At 43.6% G+C, this 25,895-nt stretch overlaps 2 protein-coding genes across 17 annotated transcripts in view; one reads left to right on the forward strand and one right to left on the reverse strand.

The window, feature by feature from the left end:
* Positions 1 to 7,734, reverse strand: part of Ppp1r12b (protein phosphatase 1, regulatory subunit 12B) — a 197,918-nt gene extending 190,184 nt beyond the window's left edge. For 15 of the 16 annotated variants that reach the window (XR_015635213.1, XR_015635215.1, XR_015635217.1 and 12 more), the window contains exon 1: positions 7,281 to 7,717. Coding sequence is in view for 9 of the 16 variants with exons in the window: in XM_087580776.1 (XP_087436902.1) it covers positions 7,281 to 7,571 (291 nt within the window). In the remaining 7 variants the exon portion in view is untranslated. 16 annotated transcript variants of the gene reach the window in all.
* A 6,256-nt stretch (positions 7,735 to 13,990) lies between these two features.
* Positions 13,991 to 24,897, forward strand: Ube2t (ubiquitin-conjugating enzyme E2T). The gene is given in 7 exon segments (NM_001108344.2): positions 13,991 to 14,086; positions 19,319 to 19,489; positions 20,281 to 20,350; positions 21,961 to 22,066; positions 22,588 to 22,686; positions 22,802 to 22,885; positions 24,535 to 24,897. Coding segments are annotated over 6 exon segments (615 nt in total). The 5' UTR covers positions 13,991 to 14,086; positions 19,319 to 19,380; the 3' UTR covers positions 24,682 to 24,897.
* Positions 24,898 to 25,895: the final 998 nt, after the last annotated feature.

Genomic DNA, 25,895 nt, shown 5'->3' on the forward strand with positions numbered 1-25,895 from the left:
AAATGTTCCATAGTGTTTACGTTTCTCCATTGCTAGATCTTTAAGTGCTCGCTTCGGCAGCACATATGCTAGATCTTTAAAATAAGTTTATTAGAATCAGCAGGCAGTAGTGGCACACACCTTTAATCCCTGAACTTGGGAGGCAGAGGAAAGGCAGGCAGAGCTGAGTTTGAGGTCAGCCAGGTTTATAGAGAAACCCTGCCTTGAAAAAAAAACAGAAAACAAGAAGTTTACTAGAATCATGTTTCAGGCAAGACTTGTACCTGTTGGTATGTATCTTGAGACTCTGGTATCTCTAGAGGGGAAGGATGGAATCGTGAGGAATGATAGTGTTCTTTATTATGGTGAAGTTGCACATCTGTGTGAGAACTCACGGAATTCTCAGTCAAAGGGCGAATGTTACAGACTATGCAAGCTGTCCACCAGCTAAGATAGAGTACATCTATTAATCCTAGAACTCAAGAGGCTGAGTTAGGAAAATAGCAAGTTCAAGGTCAGCCTAAATATCATACAGTGAAACTCTGCAGATGTTTAGAGCAAGTTGGAAATAACCAGAATGGTGGAAATAACACACACACACACACACACACACACACACACACACACACACACACACACACACTCACTCACTTTAAAATATTTAAAAATGGCTGGCAAGACAGCTCAAATGCCTGGCATCCTGACTGGAAGCAGAGGAAGGCAAATCTCTGTGAGTTCGAGGTCAGCCTTGTCTATAAAGCAAGTTCCAAGACAGCCAGGGTGATTATATGAGAAATTCTGTCTCAAAAAAGAGCAAACAAACAAACAAACAAGATAGCTCAACTAGTAAAGGCAATTGCTACCAAGCCTGATAACCTAAGTTCACTCCCTGGAACCCACATGGTAGAGAAAGAACCAGCTCCCAGAAGTTGTCCTCCGACTTCTAAGTGTACAAACCCAGAGAGACAGAGATAAGCTAGGGAGAGGGGAGGAGAGAGAGAGAGGGTGGGAGAGGTAGGAAGGGAGTAAAGGAAAGATGGGGAAGGAGAGAATATGAATAAAGAGAACAGAGATATCTGGTCAGGGAACAAGACAAATGAGAATCAATTCCATGTGCACTTCAAAACAGGAAAAGAATCCGGTTCAATCTGGCTGAGGTGTACAGAGCATGGAAACTTGGGACTCATGCTCACAGGGCAAGGAGCCAGGTGCCCAACATAGCCTGATGCATCATATTAGAGAGCATGACAGTGTGCTACTGAAATAAGGGACGGTGACAGCTACAAAGAGTCTGGAAAGAGCCCACAGGCTTTTCCAAACCCCGGCTGCCCTGCTTCCCACAGTAAGCAGTTAAGTCAGTACCTGGGAGAGGGTGGGTAAGGCACTTCACAGACGGAAGAGACCATAGAGAAGTAAGTTACAAACTGGAATGAACGGGACTAGAAGACCAGCCCTATTCTTACAGACAAATTAGCACGTGAAATACACTCTTTTCTATTAACCTGAATGTGTGTGCATCCTAGTCTTCGTCTATCTCCCACTGAACAGAGACTGTCCTACCTTCCTCTTGTCTGCACCACTCCTCTGAACTGCCTGAAGCAGTTCTAGAACACCAGAGGTAGCCAGGCGTGGTGGTAGCACACGCTTGGAATGCCAGCACTCAGAGCAAGAGGCAGGAAGATCCCAAGTTTGAGGTGGCATGGTCTAGATAGTGAAATCTGTCTCAAAAAAAAAAAAAAAAGAAAAGAAAGAAAGAAAGAAAAAGAAAAGAAAAGAAAGAAAGAGAAGAAAAGAAAGATAGCTACACGAGTTGAATTCCAATCTGAGATTCCTCTGAGGGTCCAAATCCGGAATGTGTGTAACCACAAACCTCTGTCTGAAGCTAGACCACTCAAGTTCATAATTGTGAGGATACCAACACGGCAGTATTTACCCTACTAAATAAGGGGGTTGGACTATCATCACATACATTTCTTATGAATGTATATAGATAAAATGGAGGTTCCCATGCAGAAACAAGGGCTTCCAAGGACTGCATCATTAGATTAGCACCTTCCTCACTGAGGCCTCTAGGACATTTAATGCACCTACCAAATCTTAATTTACTCATCAAAATACATCTAGTCTACTACTGTAGAGATACATGTCTAGCCATGTTGACTGCTGCCCCATTCACACTGGCAAGGAAATAGAACCAGTCTAGATGCCCAACGACAGATGAATAATGGAAATATGGTAACGTGCCTCTAAGCTAGTTCCACAGGTTATGTAAGGTCACTGACATCAAACCCAATGACCTGTGTTCAATCCCCAGGAGGGACCCACATGCTAGAAGTTAAGAACCAACTCCCGGGGTTGGGGATTTAGCTCAGTGGTAGAGCGCTTGCCTAGCAAGCGCAAGGCCCTGGGTTCGGTCCCCAGCTCCAAAAAAAAAAAAAAAAAAAAAAAAAACAACTCCCAAAAGCTGTCCTCTGACCTCCACATGAGTGCAATGGCACACAAGTACACACCACACAAGTAATAAAAATTTTATTTTTATTTTATGTGGATTGGTGTGTTGCCTACATGTACGTCTGTGTGAAGGTGTCATCGGATCCTGGAGTTACACAGAGTTGTGAGCTGCCATGGGTGCTGGAATTTGAACCTGGGTTCTCTGGAAAAGCAGTCAGTGCTCTTAACTACCAAGCCCCCTCTCCAGCTCTATGATAAAAAAAAAAAAAAAAAAAAACTTTAATGTGATAGATATATAGTGGTTTGAATGAGGGTGGCCCTTATGGGCCCATACATTTGAATGCTTATTCCCTAATTGGTGGAAGTATTCAGGAAGGCTTACAGGGTGTGGCCTTGTTGGAGAAGGTGTGTCACTGGGGGTAGACTTTGAGGTTTCAAAAGCCCAAGACAAACAGATCCATCTGTCTGTCTCTGTCTCTGTCTCCCTCTTCCCTTCCCTCCCCACCGCCCGCCCACTCTGCCTCCTGCCTGTGGATCAGATGTAAGCTCAACTACTGCTCCAGTGCCTGCCTGCCTGCCTGCCTGCCTGCCTGCCTGCCTGCCTGCTGCCTGCCTGCCTCCTGCCTGCTGCCTGCCGCCTGCCTGCTGCCTGCCTGCTGCCTGCCTGCCTCCTGCCTGCTGCCTGCCTGCCTGCCGCCTGCCTGCTGCCTGCCTGCCTCCTGCCTGCTGCCTGCCTGCCTGCCGCCTGCCTGCTGCCTGCCTGCCTCCTGCCTGCTGCCTGCCGGCCTGCCGCCTGCCTGCTGCCTGCCTGCCTCCTGCCTGCTGCCTGCCTGCCTGCCTGCTGCCTGCCTGCCTCCTGCCTGCTGCCTGCCTGCCTGCCGCCTGCCTGCCTCCTGCCTGCCTGCCTGCCTGCCTGCTGCCTGCCTGCCTCCTGCCTGCTGCCTGCCTGCCTGCCGCCTGCCTGCCTGCCTGCCGCCTGCCTGCCTGCTGCCTGCCTCCTGCCTGCTGCCTGCCTGCCTGCTGCCTGCCTGCCTGCCTGCTGCCTGCCTGCCTGCTGCCTGCCTGCCTGCCTGCCTGCCTGCCGCCTGCCTGCCTGCTGCCTGCCTCCTGCCTGCTGCCTGCCTGCCTGCTGCCTGCCTGCCTGCCTGCCGCCTGCCTGCCTGCTGCCTGCCTCCTGCCTGCTGCCTGCCTGCCTGCCTGCCTGCCTGCCTGCCTGCCTGCCTGCCTGCCTGCCTGCCTGCCTGCTGCCTGCCTCCTGCCTGCCTGCCATGAGAGGGTCATAAACTCCCTGAAACAATGAGCAAACCCCTGATTAAATGGTTTCTTCAATAAATCACCTTGGTCATGGTGCTTCTTCACAACAGTAGACAATAACTGATACAATAAACAACGGGATTTTACTCGGCTGTAAAGAAAAATGAAATTTAAAGGAAAATGGAATGAGCTGGAAAATATATTAAGCAAAGAGACCCAAACTCAAGATAACCGCCATGTGTTCTCTCTCACGTATATATGTGTATAAACAAGGATAAAGGCTCAAAAACCCTAGAAAGGAGACTAAGAGAGGGTGAAAAGAGAAGGGGGAGATGTTCAAAAGGGCACCTGTGGCATGAGAGCAGAAGAGGGGACTCAAGGGGACTCAGGGGAGAGGAGGAGGACTGCAGAGAGAGCACAGGAGTGAGTGGACAATCACCTCAAACACGCTTTGTCTTAAGAGGCCATCATAAATTTACTTTTTAAGTCAAAAAAAGAAAGCCATTGCGGTATCTAATACCTCGTGTGCTAATTTTAAACCATAAGATTTAGGGCTGGAGAGACAGCTCAGTGGTTAAAGGCACTTGCTGCTCTTCCAGAGGCCCTGAGTTTGGTTCCCATCATCTACATCGGGTGGCTCAAAGCCAGCTTAAGCTATACGGTCCATTTCAGGCTAGCCTAAATCATGGTGTGAGACCCTTTCTGAAAGGAAAAAGAAAACAAAACAGAGAACACACAAAACAAAGTTGTTTGACTTGACACCAAATCTTTGAGCAGAATAATCTCTAACTGAATGTGTCTAGTACTGAGTACACATATTCAACCTGAATGACGTTAGCTATTGTCTACTTTTGAAGAAACCTCATAGCAAGGCAACTTATTAAATCTGGAGACATTTGTCTATTACATTTGTAGATTAAAAAAAAATTATTCCATAGCTAGCATCCCCTCCTCTCCTACTTCAATAGATTAAAGAAGGTAAAGAGTGCATCAGCGGAGAGACAGCGCCCTTCCCAATCAAAGCTGTTAGTGGAGGGAGGAGAGGCAGCAGAAGGCTATCAGTCAGCGAGGGGGGGAGGATCTGCCATGAGTGACTTCCCAGAGTGATAGTAAGTGTATGAAGGACTACACTCAGCCAGCAGAGTCACGTGGACAAGAATCGAGGGTCTGACACTTCAGTTCCTTCCATCTTCAGAACCCAGACTCCACCATGAACAAAGCAAACCGGCTCCCCTAAGTTGTCCTTTTCAATGCCACCCGAACATAATGGCACACACACACACACACACACACACACATATACACACACACACTAATCAAAATAAAAATAACAAAAGAAACACTGTTACTGAGTTATACTCTATTATACTAAAAAATACTACTACTACTAAATATTAAGGTGAAGAATGGTTGAAGACACCCAGCTGAGCTCTACCCTTCATGTGTATAGAGAAATCACCCCTCCAAGAGTTCAAACCTTTAGTTTGAATCCGATTTAAAGGTGACTGTAGTTCTTTTAGTTTTTACCACATTTTATACCCAGTTCCTTACTCGGTGGCTATGGGGCTTTGTGGTTGAGATCGGGTAACTCTCCTCCTTCCTGGATTCTCACAAACACAGGTTTTGAAGTTTCACCTTCCCCCTCTGTATATGGGAGTCACGTCATTACCAACTATACCCACTACAGAAGAATACCACCAAGGTTACATGAGAGAAGACACGTAAAACCATTCGTGAACAGCAAAGTACTACGTAAACACTGGTTGCTAGATGTAAAACTTTAGGTAGGATCCTGAATAAAACAGGCTGAGAGGGTAATTCTCTTCCATATGTTGAGAGCAATAAGAACAATCTTAAGCTATTAACTAAATATATTTAAGGAAGGGGCTTAACATAAACTTGAATTATTATTTAAAAATGGTTTTGTTTTGGGGGGTTTGGGATGTTTTACTGTTTGGTTGGTTGGTTTTTGCTTTGTTTTTATTTTTGGATTTTTTTTTTTTTTGGTTTTTTGGTTTTTTTGTTTTGTTTTTGAGACAAGGTTTCTCTGTGCACCCCTGTCCATCCTGGAACTCACTCTGTAGACCAGGCTGGCCTCAATCTCAGAGATCCACCTGCCTCTGCCTCCTATGTTCTGAGATTAAAGGCATGGTCCATCACCACCTGGCAAAAAGTTGAATCTTATGTGAACACACTCACTTTTTACATACAGCAAAAGAAAAATAAGAAAGAGAACTGTGTTTGTAGCTCTGTTGGTAGAGTTCTTGCCTGGCAAACACAAAGTCCTAGGCTTGATCCTCAGTGCTTAAAGACTGGGCAGTCCCAGCACTGGGGACATAGAGACAGAAGAATCAACTACATGGAAAACTTTTTAAGTCAACCTGAACCTGAACTACATGAGGGTCTGTGTTGTTGGTTTTAAAAAAAGAGGAGGAGGAAGAGGAGGAGGAGAAAGAGGAAGAAAAGAAAGGAGGGGAGGAGGAGGAAGAGGAAGGAAGGAAGGCAGAAAAAAGAAAGAAGGAAGGAAGGAAGGAAGGAAAGAAAGAAAGAAAGAAAGAAAGAAAGAGAAAGGAAGGAAGAAGAAAGGAAGGCAGAAAAAAGAAAGAAGAAAGGAAGGAAGGAAAGAAAAAAGAAAAGAAGGAAGGAAGGAAGGAGGAAGGAAGGAGGAACGAGAGGAGAGGAGAGGAGAGGAGAGAAGAGGGGGGGGAGAGAGAGAGAGAGAGAGAGAGAGAGAGAGAGAGAGAGAGAGAGAGAGGGAGAGGGTATCCAGGTCTCAGCTCACCAAAATAACTGATAAAGTTCAAATGGGGAGAGAGGGTGGAGCTAAGACAGTCAGTATACAAAGAATATTGTTGCATAAGTGAGAGAAATCAAGGCGTTATTATTAAGCACGAAACTCTCAGATTACCTGTAACTCATATAGTCATTTCTTTTTGTGAAGATTACCATTTCTTCAGAGAGACTCAGAAATAAAATTCAAAGTCTATTCCATAAGTACCAGGCAGAAATAATTCTGTCCCTGACTGAAGTAGCTAGCGCTGCTGCAGAGAAAATAAGACACCCATAACAATGAGGTCAAGGGTGTTCTAAGGGTGGCCTGGAGAAGGCATGGATCACACATCAGCAAAACAAGTGTCAAAAAAGCTGCCTGTCTTCATCCACTACTAGGGTTTCTCTTTAATTGACCTAAGACGTTTTGATAACTGGGCCACGCAAACAGAAAGTTGAATTTTCTGAAAGGGTTATCAGGCTAATGACACTAAGTGTATGAGTGGCATGATGTACAGGCACAAGACAGAAGTAAAGATGACTAGAAAGATAACACCAAGGACCAAATCATCAGTCACCATGACAACCCAGTAGGTGGAGGGAAATACAAACATTGACCAGTCACCCGGGTGACACCAGTCCTTCAAGTAAAGACCCTAACCCTGGTTATGAGTGGAAAAGGGTGGCCAAGAATGTGAGTTGACTGAAGTGGCATGGTCTTTGCAAGAGGGCTCTGAGGTGACACTAATAATATTCTTGGTGAAGCAGCTCACAGGGTCACAGGCTTGCAGGCAAAAGACCCTAAACAACCAAACGAGATGTCCTACCTGGTGCAGGGCTGTCAAGCCGTCCACGTTGACTGTGTTGATGTCCGCACCTCTTGCCAGAAGCTTTTTCACCTCGTCCGTGTCCCCGCTGGAGCAGGCAGCCAGAAAGACCGCACCATCCTCGAAGCGGACCCTGGGGCTCCCGCGTCTGGTCTGCAGCTGGCGCCCCGCGCCCTGTCGCTCCGCGGGCTCCTGCTCTGTCAGCGAGCCCCGCCAGCGCCGCAGCTGCTCAGCCCGCCGGGCTCGCGCCGACTCTGCTCGCTTCCCTCCCAGGTGTTCCAGCTCCGCCATGGCTCGAGCTTCCGCAGCTGCTGCCAAAACTACCACCACCAGACTGTTGGTAGCCCTGAGTGGCCACCGTCGCCTCCCTCGGAGGGCTTCAGCCAGGGAATGAAGGCGGAGGCCCCCGCGCCGCCATCTTTACTCCTCCCGCTACTAGCACCGCCCACACGCTCCTTTAGCTTCAGCACGCAGGCGCTGCCCAAGCCCCGCTTCAGTACGGGACTTGTAGTAGGAGACCTGCCCTGAGGGCGCACTGGAGCCCTATGGGAACTACATATCCCTGGATGCATTAGAAACCAGTCAGGGACAAGCTGCACCCTCCTCCGAGGCTGGTCCTAGCACCTGTGCCTGGAAGAAGCTGCAACTGTCTCCCGGACCAGTGGCAACCTCTTTCCCTATGCATTTGGGGAGTTGTAGTTTTTTTATTGTTGAGATCACTAAGCTTAGCTCCCTAATTATCACTTAACACTTGAAGAGTGAAAAAGCAGCAGTAATTACCATGAAGCACCAGAAAGACGAGAATTCATGTCCCGGTTTTACATCTAGTTTTATTAACAAGTATTAGTTTATGAATGTGCGTGAAGAAACGTATACAAGTACATACAGTATTACATAAATTATTTTCAATATGACATTCATGCCAGGTCCGAAAAGTTTCCTGACTGATTGAAATTTTTCATTTCACAGATTTCACAAAAAAAAAAAAAAAGTAAAAATGATTCGGTCATCATAAAGGGAAGTTTTATTATTTCCTAACAAATGAACACTTGCCCGTTGCTCCTTTTCTATTGGAATAAACTAGGAATCATATGTTAAAGAAATAAGCAACGCCAGGTAACTCACACCTATAATCCCAGCACCCAGATTACCAGGAATTTTAGAACAACCTGGACTAGACAGTGAGTTCAAGGTTAGCCTGGGCTACAGAGTGAAACTTCTCAAATCTACTCCCCGCTAAAAAACAAAACGCAAAAAAGAGAGAGGAGATAGAAAATGGGAGAGAAAAGGGAGGGAGGGAGGGAGGGAGGGAGGGAGGGAGGGAGGGAGGGAGGGAGGGAGGGAGGGAGGGAGCTGACTTGTTCTCTCACCCTTGGGAGCTTCAGATAGGAGTATAAGACTAGGAAATCAAGGTCATCCTTTGCTGCATAGGCAGTTCCAGGCCAGCCTGGACTACATGACACTTAGTTTCAATAAAACAAAAACTTTTAAAAAGTAATGAGATTTTCTTGGTAATTTGTCTACGTGGAACCTCTTCTTATTAATAATTAAAAGTACCCAACTGCCCAAATAGAACTCTGCCAAGACAATAAAAGAGATATTGATGTTGAAATAACTCAGGAACTGGGCATGGTGACACACACCTATTATCTTGGAGGATCAAGGATCTGAGACCAGCCTGAGCTGCAGAAGAAGACTGTCTCAAATACAAACGCACTGATAACTTAGGGAAGATGAGGTAACCATCGGCCTCTCTTTGCAGCCTTCCTGCCCTGTTTTAACAACATGGTCCTAGAAATAACTAACAGCTTTGTGTTTCAAGGCTGCTTTAGATTTGCCAATATACTGTCTTCTAGGAAGAACTTTTAAAGTAGGATAAAACTTTCAGGGTTCAATTATGTTCTGTTTTGTTTGGTTTTGTTTGGTTTGAGATGGAGTCTCGTTTACTCAGGCTGGTCATTTATTCTCTCTCTCTCTCTCTCTCTCTCTCTCCCCTCTCCCTCCTCTTTTCCTCCCTCACTCTCCCTCTCCTCCCTTCCTCTTTCTCCTTTCTTTCATTTTTTTTATTTAAATTATTGTTTGTTGAGGAAGGTCCTCTACAGTTTAGGGTCTCTAGAACCCAGGCTAGCTTCCAACTCATGGTATTCCTCCACTTTGGCCTCCAAAGCCCCAGGAATAAGCATATATATATGGTCCAACAATAATTCAGTCTTGGGTCTGGGGATGGACCCAAATGATGGTTTGGCCTGCAAAAGGTCCCATCCTTCATAAACCAGTCAAAAACACTTGTCTGTAATTATAGCACTCTGAACATGGAGGCAAATGGATCAGAAGTTCAAAGCTATCTTTATGTGGGGGGCTTGAGGTCAACCTACAGCAAAAGAGACCCTGTCTCAAAAGAAAAATCAGTCTCAATGGTGGGAGGTTCCAGGAACAGGAAGAATACTACTTTCTTACTATAACTGCAGTATTGGTTTTTTCCTTTTTTTCTTGTGAAACTAAAAGTATAACACTTTCTTTGGCAACTTTTACAGAAAGCATAAAAGGCTTAATTCTTTAAATAATTTAAGTGCATACCTACCTATTTGGAAAGAAATGCATCTTCCAGCTCTGTGGTTAGTGAGAGCAATAATAATTAATATTATCTTAATCACTTTAACTATATCAGTCAAAAATTATACCACAAAACATCTGTCTTCATAGACCTGAGCATGTTTTGTTATTTAAAATTAAAGCTATATGTTTTTCCCCAAACCATCTTCACCCAACCAAAACTCTCAAAGGATAAATTTATACAGTCGACTCATTGAACAAGCTTGATAGCTTAAGTTTCCTAAATACTCTAAAAAAAATTAAAAATTTATGTATTGCCAGGAGCCTTCCCCAGTACACTGACAGGGTGGCCCAAAAGATGAGACAAGGGTGAGTTAGGCTTGGTGGTCAGGGGGATCCTGCAATTCTGACTGACTGGTAATCAGATTGCTTCTTTATTTAGACAGGTTTCACAGGACGAAAACAGATTAATGACTATCCAAAAAGTACAGAATATATCATTTTGCCTCTGGACATATGTTTGAATTTTCATTACATGTTAGGGGTGACAAGTTCAGTCACAATTAGAAAATAACAAACAGAACAGATTTTATTTTTATTATCAGTCCTATAACTCCAATTCAAAGAATCCAAAGTATGTCTTCGTCAAGGCAAACACACTTATTATATGACAGCCTGCTTTTAGGCTGGCAAGCGAGTACCTGAACCGGTCCTTTTATGCATAGCAAATACTAACACCTAACTCCTTTTACTTTATCATTTCATCATCTACTCTAAAAAGTAGGAAAGGTTATTTTAGTCAATCTTATTTACTGAGCTCTATTCCCCCAGGGATGTACCCTGAATGACTACCCCTATAATCTTTATACTGCATTTTCAGAGAGCTCTAAGGATATTGTAAAAAGAGGCTTAGAGTCTGTTTCTAATTCTCCAGGCCAGTCAGAGCTTGCCGATTACTTCTGTTTACTCTGTACCAATTATACCGTTTGCTTAGGGGTGGATACACCAAGAAGAGTCCTGGATTCGTGGCCTCCTCTAGAAATTTCTAGCTTCTGGTTATCTGAGCTCATCACAATCTTCAGGACATAGGGAAGACTTCCACATAGTGACCAGAGAAAGTTGTTTCCCTGAAACGAGAAGGGATTTTCCTAAAAAGGACTCAGACATAATTTTCTCAGGAAAAGACATCAAATGAACCATAATGCAGAAAGTCCCTAGAATGCAGCACGCGGACACCAAAACCTAAAAGCAAGAGACAGAAGGACAGCCGTGGCAGCATAGCGCTCGGCGCAGCCTCGATGGAACTGTGTCAAACAGCTGTCCCGGCTCCATGACTTTGGTTATTTCCTATGGCTGTGCCAATGTATTGACATGGGTATGCCTACATGAGTGTCTGCACACAGGTATGTGTAAGTACACACCAGTGCCAGAAGAGGGCACCATTCAACTTGATAAATAGGTGCTGGGATCTGAACTCAAGTCCTCAAGATTGAATAGCAAGTATTCCCCCTACTAAGACAAACTCTCCATTTCTCTAATAAAATATTTGTAACTACAAGTTAAGTCCAAACAAACAATCCTGTGTACAAATTAAATACTTTTTTTATATTTTCAAAATAACTGGTCTGGAGAGATGGCTCAGTGGGTAAAAGTACTTGCTTTGTAAGCATGAGGACCTGGGTTCGAGTGCCCAGCACCAACATAAAAAGCCAGGCACAGCTGATTGTACCTATAACTCTTGCATTGGAAAACATCTGGTGAATCTCAAGAACTGGCAGGCCAGCCAGTTTACTTAAAACGATGTGCTTCTGGATCTGTGAGAGACCCTCTCCTCAAACAGTAGGGTATAGAGAAATAGAGGAAGATCCCCACCACCCTGGAGTCCACAAGAGCTACCTAGGTGCACATACTTACACACTCAAATGTGCCTCATGTAGACACAACACACACATACCACACACTACACTCACTCACTAAGTAAATAACAACTGATCCAACCCAGATTTTTATCAAGGAATAATTTTCTATATTCACACTTTAATTGCCACTTTAGAACACTCTACTTCTAAAAAACAATGACTGGCTTGCCGTGGTGGCAGAGGCTTATAATCCTATCACTTAGAGTTCTAGACTAGTCTTGGGGCCTGCTTGAGCTAACTAGGACCTTTCCTCAAATGAACAAAATAAAGTAAATAGTGATAATACCCAGGCAGGAGAATTGTGCTGAGGTTCAGAATGAGGCTTTTGCCCAAACAAACAAACACCCTCTCCTAAATAAAGGTACATGCCTTTGAACCCAGTTCTATGAGTTGGAGGCCAATTAGGGCTGCATCATGAGACCCTGTCTCAAAAATCCTAAATTAATTAATTAAAAGTTTGAAACTAGCATATAGAGCAATCTTTTTGGCCTCTATTCCCACCAGTTAACATACCTCCCTCTAGTGGACAAACGGAAACTGTTCCGCTAGAATGGGGCCCTCCCTCTTTGTCTTTTCCCTCTTTCCTTCGATCCAACTCAATGCAATCTGTGCCATTTCTCAGGGACATTTTAAACTGTTTTTCAAAGAAGGTTCCGTTTCAGTTCCGAAGACAGAACTAGTGGGCATACAGTCACTGCTGGAGTAGGTAGACCAAGAAAAGATGCCCAGAAAATTAGATATCGTTAGACGGCATGAATGCCTATCGCAGTAATTCCCAAGTGGTAAGCGAAAACACTTCACCGCAACGAAAAAATCCTAACCATGAATACAGCAGATTGAAAATCACATCAGACTGTTGCATGACTCTACAGCTCCTAAGTTTGTAACACTTCGCCTAATTCACTAGCTGCTCACTGGCTCAGTCCCACTACTAAAGTGAGAAAGCCCAGAGCAGAGTCAGTCAGAGTCCTAGTGAACACGAGGGTCTCCAGAAGACAAAACACACCGTGCGACAACCTCCACAAGGAACCAGTTGCGCTTAACATCAATTTGGCCTGAATGCAGAAATCACCGCGGTAGCCAAAATTATATTAGCTTAGTTCACAAAGACCGATTGCTAGGCCTATGTTATGAAGCTGTCCAATAAGCTAGGAGCAGTGATAGAGAAAGGGTGGTTGTTTGGCTGGGTTTCGGTCCTGGCCCCAGGGTTCCCATAGCTGAAACCAATTCTATTTCTGCAGAGTCTCAGATCTTAAGCTTTCCTCTCTCCCAAGGACTATCCACTTCCGGCGTCCCCAGCTGGGCCATCAAAGCTGACTTGGTTATAAGCATGCACTTGGTTGTTCAGAACCGATTATCTTTCTAGAGGTGGAAGAGTGCCTGAAAGTCATTTATTCCGTGGTTGGTGAGTGACTCAGGGATCAAAAGCTGGCACAGTATGTAGGAAGAGCTGGGCTTGCTTTTCAGCACAGTGAAGGGAGAGGGGAGGGGGCAGTCCTTAACTTCCTCATAGTGCAAAGGATCTCTTGCATTAACCCCTAACTTCAGCTTCCATATGAACACGTCCAATGGTAAAGAAATTTACCCCATCCACTTTATTCTTCAGAGTCCTGATGGAATGTTTTGTCCACCAGAATTATAAATTTAAAAAATAAATTTTTTTTTCAGCTGGAGGAAATCTACGTACTTGGCCAAGGCTGGTCTCAAATTCTCAAATCTTTTTATTTCAACATGCCTGTTCCACCGTGCTCGACTAAAATTTTTTTTTATCTTTCGACTGCTGGTCTTAGATGAAGTAGTAAAGTTTCCCCTGACATTACTTTAAGTCTGAGCGACGTGGCGCAGGCCTAATTCTAGAACTTGGGAGGCTGATGCAGGAGTGCTAAGAGTCTCAGGCTAGCCTGAGCTACACAGCAAGTTCCAAGCTAAGCAGGAGCTGCATCGCGAGAGACCCCCGTCCCAAAGAACCAAAACAAAGAAAGAAAAGCAGCTATTCAGCAGTCACTTTTCCAGACTAAGTGTCGGGTTGCCTTTTTTTCCTCCCCTGTAAGTAACTTCCAACCACAGCGTCAGCGGAACTGGGAATTCCGGAAGCGGGTGCGCGCGCGAATTTGAGCCCTGCTTGAGCGAACTCACGCTCGGAGCGCTGGCCAATAGGCGGGCGCGCGTCTCTCCGGGTTTGCTGCGGACCAATCACAGTACTCTCTAGGATGGGGGTGGAGTCATTTCAACGGTCTCCCGGGTTCAGCCTGGGCACTGCAGACACACGAGCGGAAAGCCGGGTTGCTGAGGAGTGCCGTGGGAGCCACCCGAGGGGACGTACCCGAGGTCACGGTGAGTCTGGGGAAGCCGCCCCGGGAGAGAGAACCGCCCGGAGCGCGCCAAGGCTGTGCCTCGGTGCTGCCTATCCAGGTTCTGTGCCTTGATTAATCGCCACAGGCCTGGGGCACAAAACAAAACGCCGGCGCTCTGGGGTCTGAGGCGAGTCAGCGGTACTGACTGAAGATTTATGAAGAAGCACAGAGGGTGGAAAGACTAGGTGGGGTAAGCTACTGCAGAGATGGAGGGCTGTCCTTTGATGTGGCCTCACACATAGGTGAGAAGGAATTTAATGAATAGTCAGGGCAGTTGTAAGCATACGTTTGTGGAGAGTGATTACTGGAAAAGAGGCAGAAAACGCCGGTTTAAAACAATTAAAAGGAAAACACGTTTTGGAGCTGTAGTGTAAGGAACGTTTTTGTTATGATTATTTGGTTGGGGATTTCGTTCATTTTGTTGTTTGTAAGACAGGTGTCGCTGTAGCCCAGGCTGACCTGGAACTGACTAACGCCTAGGCGCCTCCAGTTAGGTGACACCAAGCTCCTGCTCTGTGAAGAACCTTTCTTTATATTCAGAAAATACACCATAACAAGTGGCTTTTATGCCAAAGGACTTGTTGAATTTTTATTTCATGTATATGAGTGTCTGCATATACGTATGCGCGCCACGGGTGTGCCTGTTGCCCACGGAGGCCAGAGGAAGGTGTCAGTTATGAGACGTCAGATGGGTGTTGGGAATTGAACCTGGGTCCTCTGGACTCTTAACAGCTAAACCATCTCTCTCACCCCAGAGGACTTTGTGTCATAGTTACTTAGTATCAGTTGCTGTAATAGTCTGGTGGCTTCTTTGAGAAGAAACTGCCTTATTTTTTTCTCATTCTAGTCTGACTAGCATGTGTTCCACTGTGTTCTTATTTTATATAAAGATACAGATTATAATTCTAGTTTTGTTGTAATTGATTGTCCAAAGACAACGCTGAGGAGATTGTTCTCTCCTACTGTGGATTACTGGGATCAAATCAAGTTGTCAGGCCTATGCAGCAAGTGCTTTAACACCCCATCCCCCACCCCCCTGCTAAGCTATTTTTCCAGTCCCCTATATTTGTAAGAGTTTTGTTTTACTGAAACTAGGCCTTCAGATTACTGTATAAAATAGCAATGCTTTGGCTGAAAAGTCATGGGGAGCAAGCCAGTAAGCAGCACCCCTCTGTGGCCTCTGCATCAGCTCCTTGCTCCAGGTTCCTGTCTTGTATGAGTGCCTGTCCTGGCTTCCTAACAATGTACTGTAATGTGGAAGTGTAAGGCAGATACTGCCCCTCCCCAACGCCCTACCCCCAATAGCAATGTAATAGAAATGATAGAGTCTGAGCACGACTTCAATCCCAGCAGAGGCAAGCCAGTCTTTGAGTTTGAGGTCAGCCTCATCTACAAAGCGAGTTGCAGGACAGTCAAAGGACTACAAAGAGAAACCCTGGTCTTTAAAAGAGAGAGAGAGAAAGAAAATTAGGATACAAAACAAAATGTAAATTAAGATATTAAATTATTCTGAGATTTTTTTCTGTTATATGGAAGGGGAGTCAAAACACCAGTTAATTTTTATGTTGTATGTATAAGTGTTTTGCATACATGCATTTATGTGGATCACGTGCATGCCTGTTGGATCCCCTGGAACTGAGGATGGATGGTTATGAGACCATGCGGGTGTTATGAGACACCATGTGGGTGTTGGGGATCAAACCCAGGTCCTCTGCAAAAGCAGCAGGTGCTCTTAATTGTGCCTGCTTCTGCGCCCTCTTTTTTTGTTTTACTTTGTTTTGTTTGAGACAGGATCTTGTATGTATCCCTGTCTGGTCTGGAACTTGACTTGTAGATCAGGCTGGTATAAAATTTTGAGTAATCCTCCTGCCTCAGCCTCTCAAATGATATTACTGCAGAATTATATCCCCACCACTGACTAAACTTTTTTTTTTTCGTAGCTGTGGAGATATTTTTGATCTGCATTAAATAATTAGATTTTTGTATATGTCATCAATACCTTTTATTTCATCATTATTATGGGGTGTACATCAGAGCACCTTTGGGAAGGTCAGGGGACAACTTAACAAGAGTTATTTCTCTCTCCTCTCTCCCCTAGTGTTGGGATTAAACTTGTGTACCAACACAACTTTTTATGAGGTTTCTGGATTAAACTCAGATCCTTAAAATATCAAGCATTTTAACAACTAAACTGTCTCTTTTGAAGCACACATAGGGCATTCTGAGCAAGACTCAGCAGTTTTAAAGGATATAAATAACATGTTAGAAACCAATAACAAGACCGAACGTGATGGAGTTCTAGTATATGGGGAGCTGAGGCAGAAGACTATGGGACCAACTTAGGGTTTTGTTGCTGTGAGGAGACACTATGACCAACCCCAACTTGTATAAAAGGAAAACATTTCATTGGGGCTGGTTTACAGTTTCAGAGGTTCAGTTTATTATCATGACATGAAGCATGGCATCATCATGCAAGCAGACTTAGTGCTGGAAGAGCAGAGAATGCTACGTCTTGATCCTAAGGCAGCAGTAGGAGACTGTCTTCTGCAGGCAGCCAGGAGGAAACTGGAATTCCATACTGGGTGGAGCTTAAGCAGTGGAGACCTCAAAACCCACTCCCACAGTTATACACACACTTCCTCCAACAAGACTACATCTCCTAATAGTGTCATTCCCTGAGAGCCATGCATTCAAACACAAGAGTCTGTAGAGGCCAACGCTATTCAAGCCACTACAGGGGGAGATGGTTAATATTGTCAACTTAAGTATAGGATCTAGATCACCTAGGAGACAGACTTCTGGGCATGTCTGTAAGAAGATGTCTAGATTGAATTAATTAAGGTGGGAAGAGTAACCATAAATATGGGTGGGATCATTCTATAGACAGGAGTCCCATACTGAGTAAAAAGGCAAATGTGGGTGCAGGGTGACCAGCTTCCTCCTAGTCCTGCAGTGCTGTCATCTCCACTACCCTGGATAGACTGCATCCTCAGGCTCTGACCCAAAATATACACTTCCTTTTCTTGAGTCGCCTGTGTCATGGATTTTGCTGTAAGAAGAAGAAAACTAATACAGAGGACCCCACCCTGTGGCCCAGGCTGACCTCAGACTTAGAACAATCCTACTTCAGCTTGCTTAGTGCTCTAAGTACATACCAGTGAGTTTGTTTAAGACAGGGTCCCATATACACCACTGGCCTCAAGGATGGCAGTGTGTTGCTGATCTTCCTCCCACCTCAGCCTCCCGATTGTTGAAATTATAGTTGTGTCCTGCCCAGGCCCAGCATAATATGTGCAATACTTACTTACCTAATGACTGGTTTACTTGCAGCCTTCCCCTACCCCTCACACACACCTAGTAGTGCAGGGTCTTGCTCATACTAGGCAAATGTCCTACCACTAAGTCTAATCCCCAGCCCCTGAACTGAAACAACATTTTTAATTTACATTAGAAATGAAAAATAAATAAACTGAGGTAACTGGAACAGTGGAGTTTGATTCAAAATATTCTAGATAATGAATGGAACAAATCTAGAATACTCAAAACAGATCCACACATGTTTGAAAAATGAATTTATGGTAATATTAGAAGGGTGGAGTTTCCTTTTTTCTTTTTTTTTTTTTAAAAAGATTTATTTATTTATTATATATAAGTACACTGTAGCTGTCTGCAGACACACCAGAAGAGGGCATCAGATCTCATTACAGATGGTTGTGAGCCACCATGTGGTTGCTGGGAATTGAACTCAGGACCTCTGGAAGAGCAGACAGTGCTCTTAACCACTGAGCCATCTCTCCAGCCCTTTTTCTTTTTTTTTAAATAGTGCTCAGACAATTGGTTATTTTGGGGGGAAAATTAAAATTGGACCTTCTACCTCTTACTATGCACAAAAAACAATTACTCATAGCCAAAAGATTTAAGTAAAAAGAACAAAATTATATTTTTTAGTTATTTTTATTTTAAGTGTTTGGCCTGCATGTGTGTCTGTGTACCACCTGCATACCTGGCACCTGAGGTGTTGTGAGAGCTTGTGAGCTGCCACGTGGGTGCTGGGAATCAAACCCGGGTCCTCTGGCAACAAGTGATTATAACCACTGGACCATCTCTCCAGCCCAAAAGTTATATATTCACACATACATACATATACATGTATATGTATATTAAACATAAAGAATACATAGGGGGCTGGAGAGATGGCTCAGCGGTTAAGAGCACCCGACTGCTCTTCCAGAGGTCATGAGTTCAATTCCCAGCAACCACATGGTGGCTCACAACCATCTGTAAAGAGATCTGATGCCCTCTTCTGGTGTATCTGAAGACAGCTACAGTGTACTTATATATAATAAATGAATAAATTAAAAAAAAAAAGAATACATAGGAAAATATCTTTAAATGTGAGAGTATGGGAAAGATTTTAAATGGACTAAAATTAAGAATATATTCATTAGCTGGACTTGGTGACCCAGACTTCTAATCCCAACTACTTTGTAGGCTGAGGTAGGAAAATCGCAAGTTTACAGGCTTACTAGAGTGAGCTCAAGGACAGCCTGGGCAAAAGCTGAGGAAAACTTAGGAACAAAGCACTGCAAGAAAGAGAGGACGATGTGTTCACAAAACTATAGCAAAGCTAGCTATAATGTGTGATGTTGTATGTGTGTGTACAGCAAAGCAATAGTGTTCTTTAGGTGGTTGCTGGTCGAGTGGATGTGTTTGTGGTGTTACTTCAGGTGAGAGAGACCTCAGTGAAAGATTAGAATGTTAGGCGTGATGGGCTGATTGACAGGCTGAGTTCCATGAAGGATAAAGAGAATACAGAGTCCATGATACACGGAGAGACTGGCAGACACTGAAACACTAGCTTGCACGTACCTCCACGTGTTGGCTGCTTTCCCCTGCTCTCACAGAGCATAGAGTCTGCACAGTCTGTCCAGTCCCTCACTGCCCAGGCATACTTAGGATACATTTATGAGCAGAATTGGACCCAGGCTCTATTCTTACAACTTGGTAACTTATTAATGGAAGCAGACATTCAATTTAAACTTTTACAATTATTATTATTTGTATGTGTAGACCAAAAGTTGATGCAGAAATGGAAAAAGTCAGACTCCTTTTGTCACAAAGAGGAATAAAAATCTGTTCTTCATTAAATTGAAGCTGTGCTAAAAATGCTAGTCAGTGTGGCTATTTCATGGTTCCTTCTTTTCTTTTCCAGTACACCCCACCAGCCCTTAGTGTGGAGCAGGGAACTGTTTATGGTTCCTTTCACTTGAAACCATGCAGAGAGCTTCACGCCTGAAGAAAGAACTGCACATGCTAGCCATCGAACCTCCCCCAGGCGTCACGTGCTGGCAGGAAAAGGACAAAATGGATAATTTGCGAGCTCGTAGGTATCCCGTCGTGCCTGCCCTGTTGAAGATTGTTCTGAATTTCATACATTGATATATATTAAAGTAGTGCGTAGTAAGGTGAAAGGTCCCTGCAGTCTTCCTTCCTCAGTTGATTGCTTGGTGTTTGAGTTCTTATGTCTTGTACTGGTTTGTAATTAAGCTGAGTGTTGGTAGCACATGCTGACAATCCCAGGATTCTGAAGGCTAAGGCAAGAGAAAGGATTGCTTCAAGTCTGAAACCAGCTAGGCTACAGAATGAGATTTTTGTCTCAATAAGGATTTTGTTGGGTGGTAGTGGGACAAGGACAGTGGATCCATATGGTGGAAGGAGAAAAACAGCTCCTATAAGTTGTGCCTAACAGAACCAGGAGAGGGCATCAGATCCTCTTGAGTTAGATACAGGCCGCAGTTGTAAGCTACCTGATACGGGTGCCAAGATTGGAGCTCTGGTCCTTTGGTAGGACATTGAGCACTTTAACTGAGCACCTCTCTAGCCCTTAGTCCTTGAACTATAGATCTTATTAGGTTCATTTGAAACAGATTCTGTTGTTGTTTGCTTTTGGAAAAGGGTCTCATGTAGCCTAGATTGGTCTCAAACTTTTGATATACCTGGGATGACTTTGACTTTCTAATTCTCCTGTCTCTGCCTTTGAAGTACTAGAATTTCAACCTGTGCCACCATGTGTGGCTCATACACTGTTTCCTGATCAACTTGGGGTTTATATGCTAGGTCAGTGCTCTACTAAGCTAAATCCTCTTGTAACTTTTCTTCCTTTCTTTTCTCAAGAAATACTAGGTGGAGCCAATACACCTTATGAGAAAGGTATTTTCACACTGGAAGTTATCGTTCCTGAAAGGTGAGTGTGAATTAGAGTCAGCTTATAAGGTAAGGCACAGCCACTGAAAGACAGACAGTACACTATTTAGGCCATTAAGTGTAGCAGTTAAGAACCATGACTAGGACTGTGGTATGTTGTTTTTGTCTCTTTGGAGTTCAGTTTTCTTCTCTATAAACTATGGACCACATTGGAACTGAGCCCCTCCCTTTCCAAAAAATGTAGTAAATATATTTTTTATATAATATAGAATTGACCCTTGTAGCCATTTTAGGTGTAAATTTAACATTATTGTGGTTTTTGTTTGTTTGGTTGGTTGCTTTGGTCTTGTTTTAGATTTTAGAGGCAGGATTTCTCTGTGTAGCCCTGGCTGTCCTGGAACTTGTTCTGTAGACCAGGCTGGCCTCTAACCCAGAGATCCACCTGCTTCTGCTGGGATTAAAAGCAGTGCCACCACCACCTAGTATATTGTGTAATCATTAATATTAAATCTAGAACTTATTCATCTTCCCAAACTGTAACTTCATATCCATCAAAAATCCACCCCCTCCAGTCTTCCCTGACACCAACCCTTGGCGCCCACCATTGTTCTCTCCACCTTGGTCAAGTCAAGGCCCCTTCAGTCAAGTGAGGCTCCAGTCAGGTGAGTTGGAGCTGGAGTTCTGTGTAGAGTGAAGAGGGATGAAATGAGGATCTTAACTATTAACACTGGAAATGTCTGTACCATGGTGGGAGCCTGGACAAACTTGTCAAGCCTGAATGAGTAGCTTAATAATTATGTCAGATCAATTCTGAATAGACTAGAACTTTGCAAGGTTTGTTTGTCCCTGAAGAGATCTGATACCTGAATCCAATGTGGAAGTCCAGGTGGAACCTGTTTGAAAAACACAGCTGTAAAAATACTTGGACACAGGGACTGGAAAGATGACTTAATGCTGTTCCTACAGGATCTGGGTTCAGGTCCCAGCACCCACATGGCAGCTCCCATCTGCCTATACCCCAGTTCCAGGGGCTCAGACACCCTCTTCTGGCCTCTGAGCACCAGGCATGTTAATGGTATACAGGCACATATATGTGCCGGCATCCACACATAAAAGTAAATAAAATCATCCTTTTTTTTTTAGTTTGGAGACAAGGAAGTTTGAATGATAACTGGGGAATTCTTTTTAAAAACTTTCACAGATATATAATGGTATCATAATAGGACAGTGTTCTTATACTTAATAGATACTTGATAGTATTTAGCAGGTCAGGGGGTTATGAGTGTTTTTAGTACCATTATTTCAACTTTTTGATTGCTAATATTTTTGACTGCTGGTGAATTGGGGAATCTGCCTTCCAAATGCTATCTTTCTAAAATTTTCCAATCCATCTTTATTTTTGGTAGCTACTAGTGAGCAAGGAAGGCTTTAAGGTGTAGAATGAGCTCCCAGCCCTAACTGAGATGCTAATAAAACTGATGGCAGTTGATAGCTCGGGGATGGAGAGTCACTTTTCTTTAAGGCCTCCCTTTGTAACCATGCTGTCTGGTGGATGGCTCCACACACATGAGTATGGGCACCGTAAATTGTAAGGCTCAGTATAGCCATGAAGCAGCACTAAAACAATTTTCTCCTCTTACACATTCGCAGGTACCCATTTGAGCCACCACAGATCCGATTTCTGACTCCAATCTATCATCCAAACATTGATTCTAGTGGAAGGATTTGTCTAGATATTCTCAAATTGCCACCAAAGGTGAGGAAAGGTTAAAGAGTTGACTCTGACATCTGTTTTCTTGATATTGGAAAGGGGAAAGCAAACTGCGCATGGCAGCTCATGACTGTAATTGTAGCACTCTGGGAGGTGAGCTGTGTGAGTTCCAGGACAGCTAGAGGAACCCTGTCTCAACAACGAAAAGAAGGAAGGAAGGAAGCTAAGTGAGACATTAAAGAAAAGAAAAGAAAAGAAAGGAAAAGAAAAGGGGAGGGTGCAAGAAGATTAGGAATTAAAGGTCATCCTCACTGATGTAGCAAGTTCAAGGCCAGCCTGGGTTACATAAAACCCTGTCTCAAACAAGCAAACAGAAACTCCTTAGGTTATATAGTGTCACATTCTTTTTGATTTTTTGAGGCAATGTCACTTAGCCAAAGTTGGCCCTCCACCTCCTGGTCCTCCTGCCTGTACCTTATAAGTGCTGAGATTATAGGCATGGGTTACCATGCCTGGCTCAACAATGTCACACTGTCACACAAAAGCAATTGTTCATTTGTACATAGGGTGCATGGAGACCGTCCCTCAACATTGCCACTGTATTGACCTCTATTCAGCTGCTCATGGCCGAGCCCAATCCTGATGACCCACTAATGGCTGACATTGTACGTATCCCCATTCTTTCAGCAGCTATAGCCTACTTTATCTGTACTTCTAATATTTCAGCTGGTGCTCATCACAGAAATCAGTTTCTCTGTTTTAACTCTGAACTCATTTTAGTCTTCAGAATTTAAATATAACAAGATCGCTTTTGTCAAGAAAGCAAGACAGTGGACAGAGACTCATGCAAGACAGAAACAAAAGGTATGCTATTGGCTAATGTGATCAGTTTGACTAGTATATCTATGGGATGAGAGGGGAATGAGCTCCCAGCCCTAACTGAGACGCTAATAAAACTGATGGCAGTTGATAGCTCTGAGGATGGAGAGTCACTTTTCTTTAAGGCCTCCCTTGGGTTAACCACACACGTAAGTATTATGTGGGCAGTACAAATTGGACTTGGTATGTTATATTTAAAAAGAAAATCAAGGCCCAGCATGGTGATGCGTCTTTAGTCACCTCACTCAGGAGGCAGAGGCAGGTCAGTCTCTGAGTTGGAGGCCAGCCTGATCTACAGAGTAGTTCCATCCCAGTCAAAAAAATTTTAATTAAAAATAAAAAGAGGGCTTAATGTTGGAGAAAGATAGGGGATGGGTCTGGGAGTAGGCAGGGAGAAATAGGGAGTGAATGTCATCAAAATACATTGTATGAACTTCTTAAAGAATTAATATAATATATACATACTATAATGTATGTCCTAGGGCTGGAGAGACAGTGTAATGGTTAGGAGGGCATGCTCCTCTTTTCCTGACTCTTAATTCAACACCCAACATTCCTGTCAGGAGACTCACAACTGCCTCTAACTCCGGCGCTTAGGGGCCTGACACCCTCTTCTGGACTCCACAGGTACCTGCTCTCCTGTGTACACAAACCCACACACAGACACATAATCAAAAACACACTATGTCTTTTTTAAAAAAAGAATACAGATCTCTATCCCAGATTCACTTAGATAGAAATGCCTAAACAATATTTATTAAATTTTCTAAATCCACACTGCTCTGGAATGGGAATTGGATTCTTTCTACTGTAACCATCTAATTCTTATTCATCGTATTCAGCAGAGTGCTTAGCTGCTCATCTAACAGTCGTCATCTTCTGACAACACTAGAGGGCAGGCAGCATCTGCCTGATTGTATTCTTGTGAATAGCAGGGATAGAAGTACAGTGACTCATGCAAGTTTTTCTGATTTGTCCTTTTTAACATTGAGCCAGACACTAGTTAAACAATAATGAGAAGGCAGGCTTAGGAGGGAATGTTTTATTTCTTATGGGACCACATTCATGGAAAAGGGGGTATTTAAGTTGATAGTGTTTTGGTTTGTTTTTGAGATAAGGGTTTTTTTGTTTGTTTGGGTTTTGTTTGTTTTGTAATCCTAGCTGGCTTGAACTTACTATGTAAGCCAGGCTAGCCTAAAACTCAGTAATCCTATCTTAGCCTCTTGATTATTATTGTTGGTTTTTTCTTTGTTCCAGTTTTTTGAGACAGGGTTTTTCTGTGTAGCTGTGGCTGCCATGGAACTCAATCTGTAGACCAGGATGGCCTTGAACTCAGAAATCTGCCTGCTTCTGCCTCTTGAGTGCTGGGATTAAAGGTGTGAGTCACCACTGCTTGGTACCTCTTGGCACCTCTTGATTGTTGTAGACATACATCATTATACCTAGGGTTTTTTTGAGTTGGTAAAGTTTGAAATGAAAAAATAAAGTATGCAAAAAATATTTGACAAAGATGCTTTTGAAGGAAATACATTCTCACTAAAATCTTAAAACAAAGACTATCTGGACATAGCTTTTCAGAGCTGTTTTCCATTAACGCTGTGGATGTTGTGTTTCGCTCCCTCCCTCCTTCGCAGGCTGGTGAAGAGGAGGTAGGCATCTCATCGGAGGTTGGTGACTCTGAGGAAAGCCACTCCACACAGAAAAGGAAGGCCAGGCCACTAGGAGGAATGCAAAAGAGGTTTTCTCCTGATGTTCAGAGAGTCTGTCCTGGTCCCTCTTAGTTACTGGCAGTCTGTGTCAAGGTGGTCTCCTTGCTTGCTTCTTTTCAATGTTTTTCTTTGTGTTTGATGACAAATGTTTGTATCCTTACAAAAGACCTCGTATGTTTATGAATTCTGCCATGCAGCGATTCTTTAAGAATAGTTTGTTTTATTTATCTTGTACATATGTATTTAGAAAACTTTTAAACTTGAAAAATAAATAATACTTAATGTTAAGTGTGTGTTTATATGAAATGTGTGTCTGGGAGTGAACTGGTTATATAGTACTATATGATCAGAATGTTAAAATGTTTTGTCAACTTACCATCACTTGAGACACAGAGTGTTTGAATACATGAAAAATCGCTGTTAAGAATCATCGCCCTAGGCTTTGGGGAGTGTGGTTTTTCAGAAGCCTTAAACTGTGGACTAAGTCAGGGTGCCTTTTGCCAGTGCTTAGTCGTTCTCAGCTTTCACGCTGAGATTTATGTAGCTGGGAATTACTACAGTGTAACTTTCATTTGTTCAACAAATTGGTTGTATGTTGAGACAGAGACTTGCTGTGTAGTCAAGGCTGACCTCAAATGCACAGAGGAGTGTCTCTGCCTCCCAAGTACTGGGTTACAGGCATATGCCACCATGCCTGGCCTGTGACATATTATACTGCATGGTTAGTTGCCAGACTTGAATCCCCTATCGTGATTTCATAATATACTTATCTTGTGGTGGATTTGGGGTCTTACCTGGCCAGCACTTTATCCTCCCAGTCCTGTTGTCCCGTTAAATGACAGAGGTAAAAAACTGGAGCATAAATCAGTTGATGCAGGAAAAGGGCACCTACACTGTGAGTACAGGGGATATAAAGGCTGGACCTGCCTCAACAGAGACTCTGTATCCCAGTATAGCAGTGATGGTTTTATATATAAGATAATGCCACAATAGGAAAAATGCATCTCTGAGTAAGTGTGTGTTCTGCATCTGCTGTCCCTCAGTAACAAGCTGCTCTACGTGATCTGACTTATACAGAGAAAGTCGATGTGAATTTATCTGCTTATTAATGACAAGTAACATTTGCTGAGAATGCACATTTCTGATTTCTACAGATTGGGATTGAACTCACGGCCTTGCATATGGTAGTCAGATGTTGTATTGCTGAGTTACTAGATCACCTACCCTTACAGATTTCTTTCCTAAAATATATTTAATTTTATGTGCAAATGTGTTTGTGTATGGTT

This window comes from Rattus norvegicus, chromosome 13 (assembly GCF_021556685.1).
Source record: "Rattus norvegicus strain SHRSP/BbbUtx chromosome 13, alternate assembly SHRSP_T2T, whole genome shotgun sequence".
Taxonomy (NCBI): domain Eukaryota; kingdom Metazoa; phylum Chordata; class Mammalia; order Rodentia; family Muridae; genus Rattus; species Rattus norvegicus.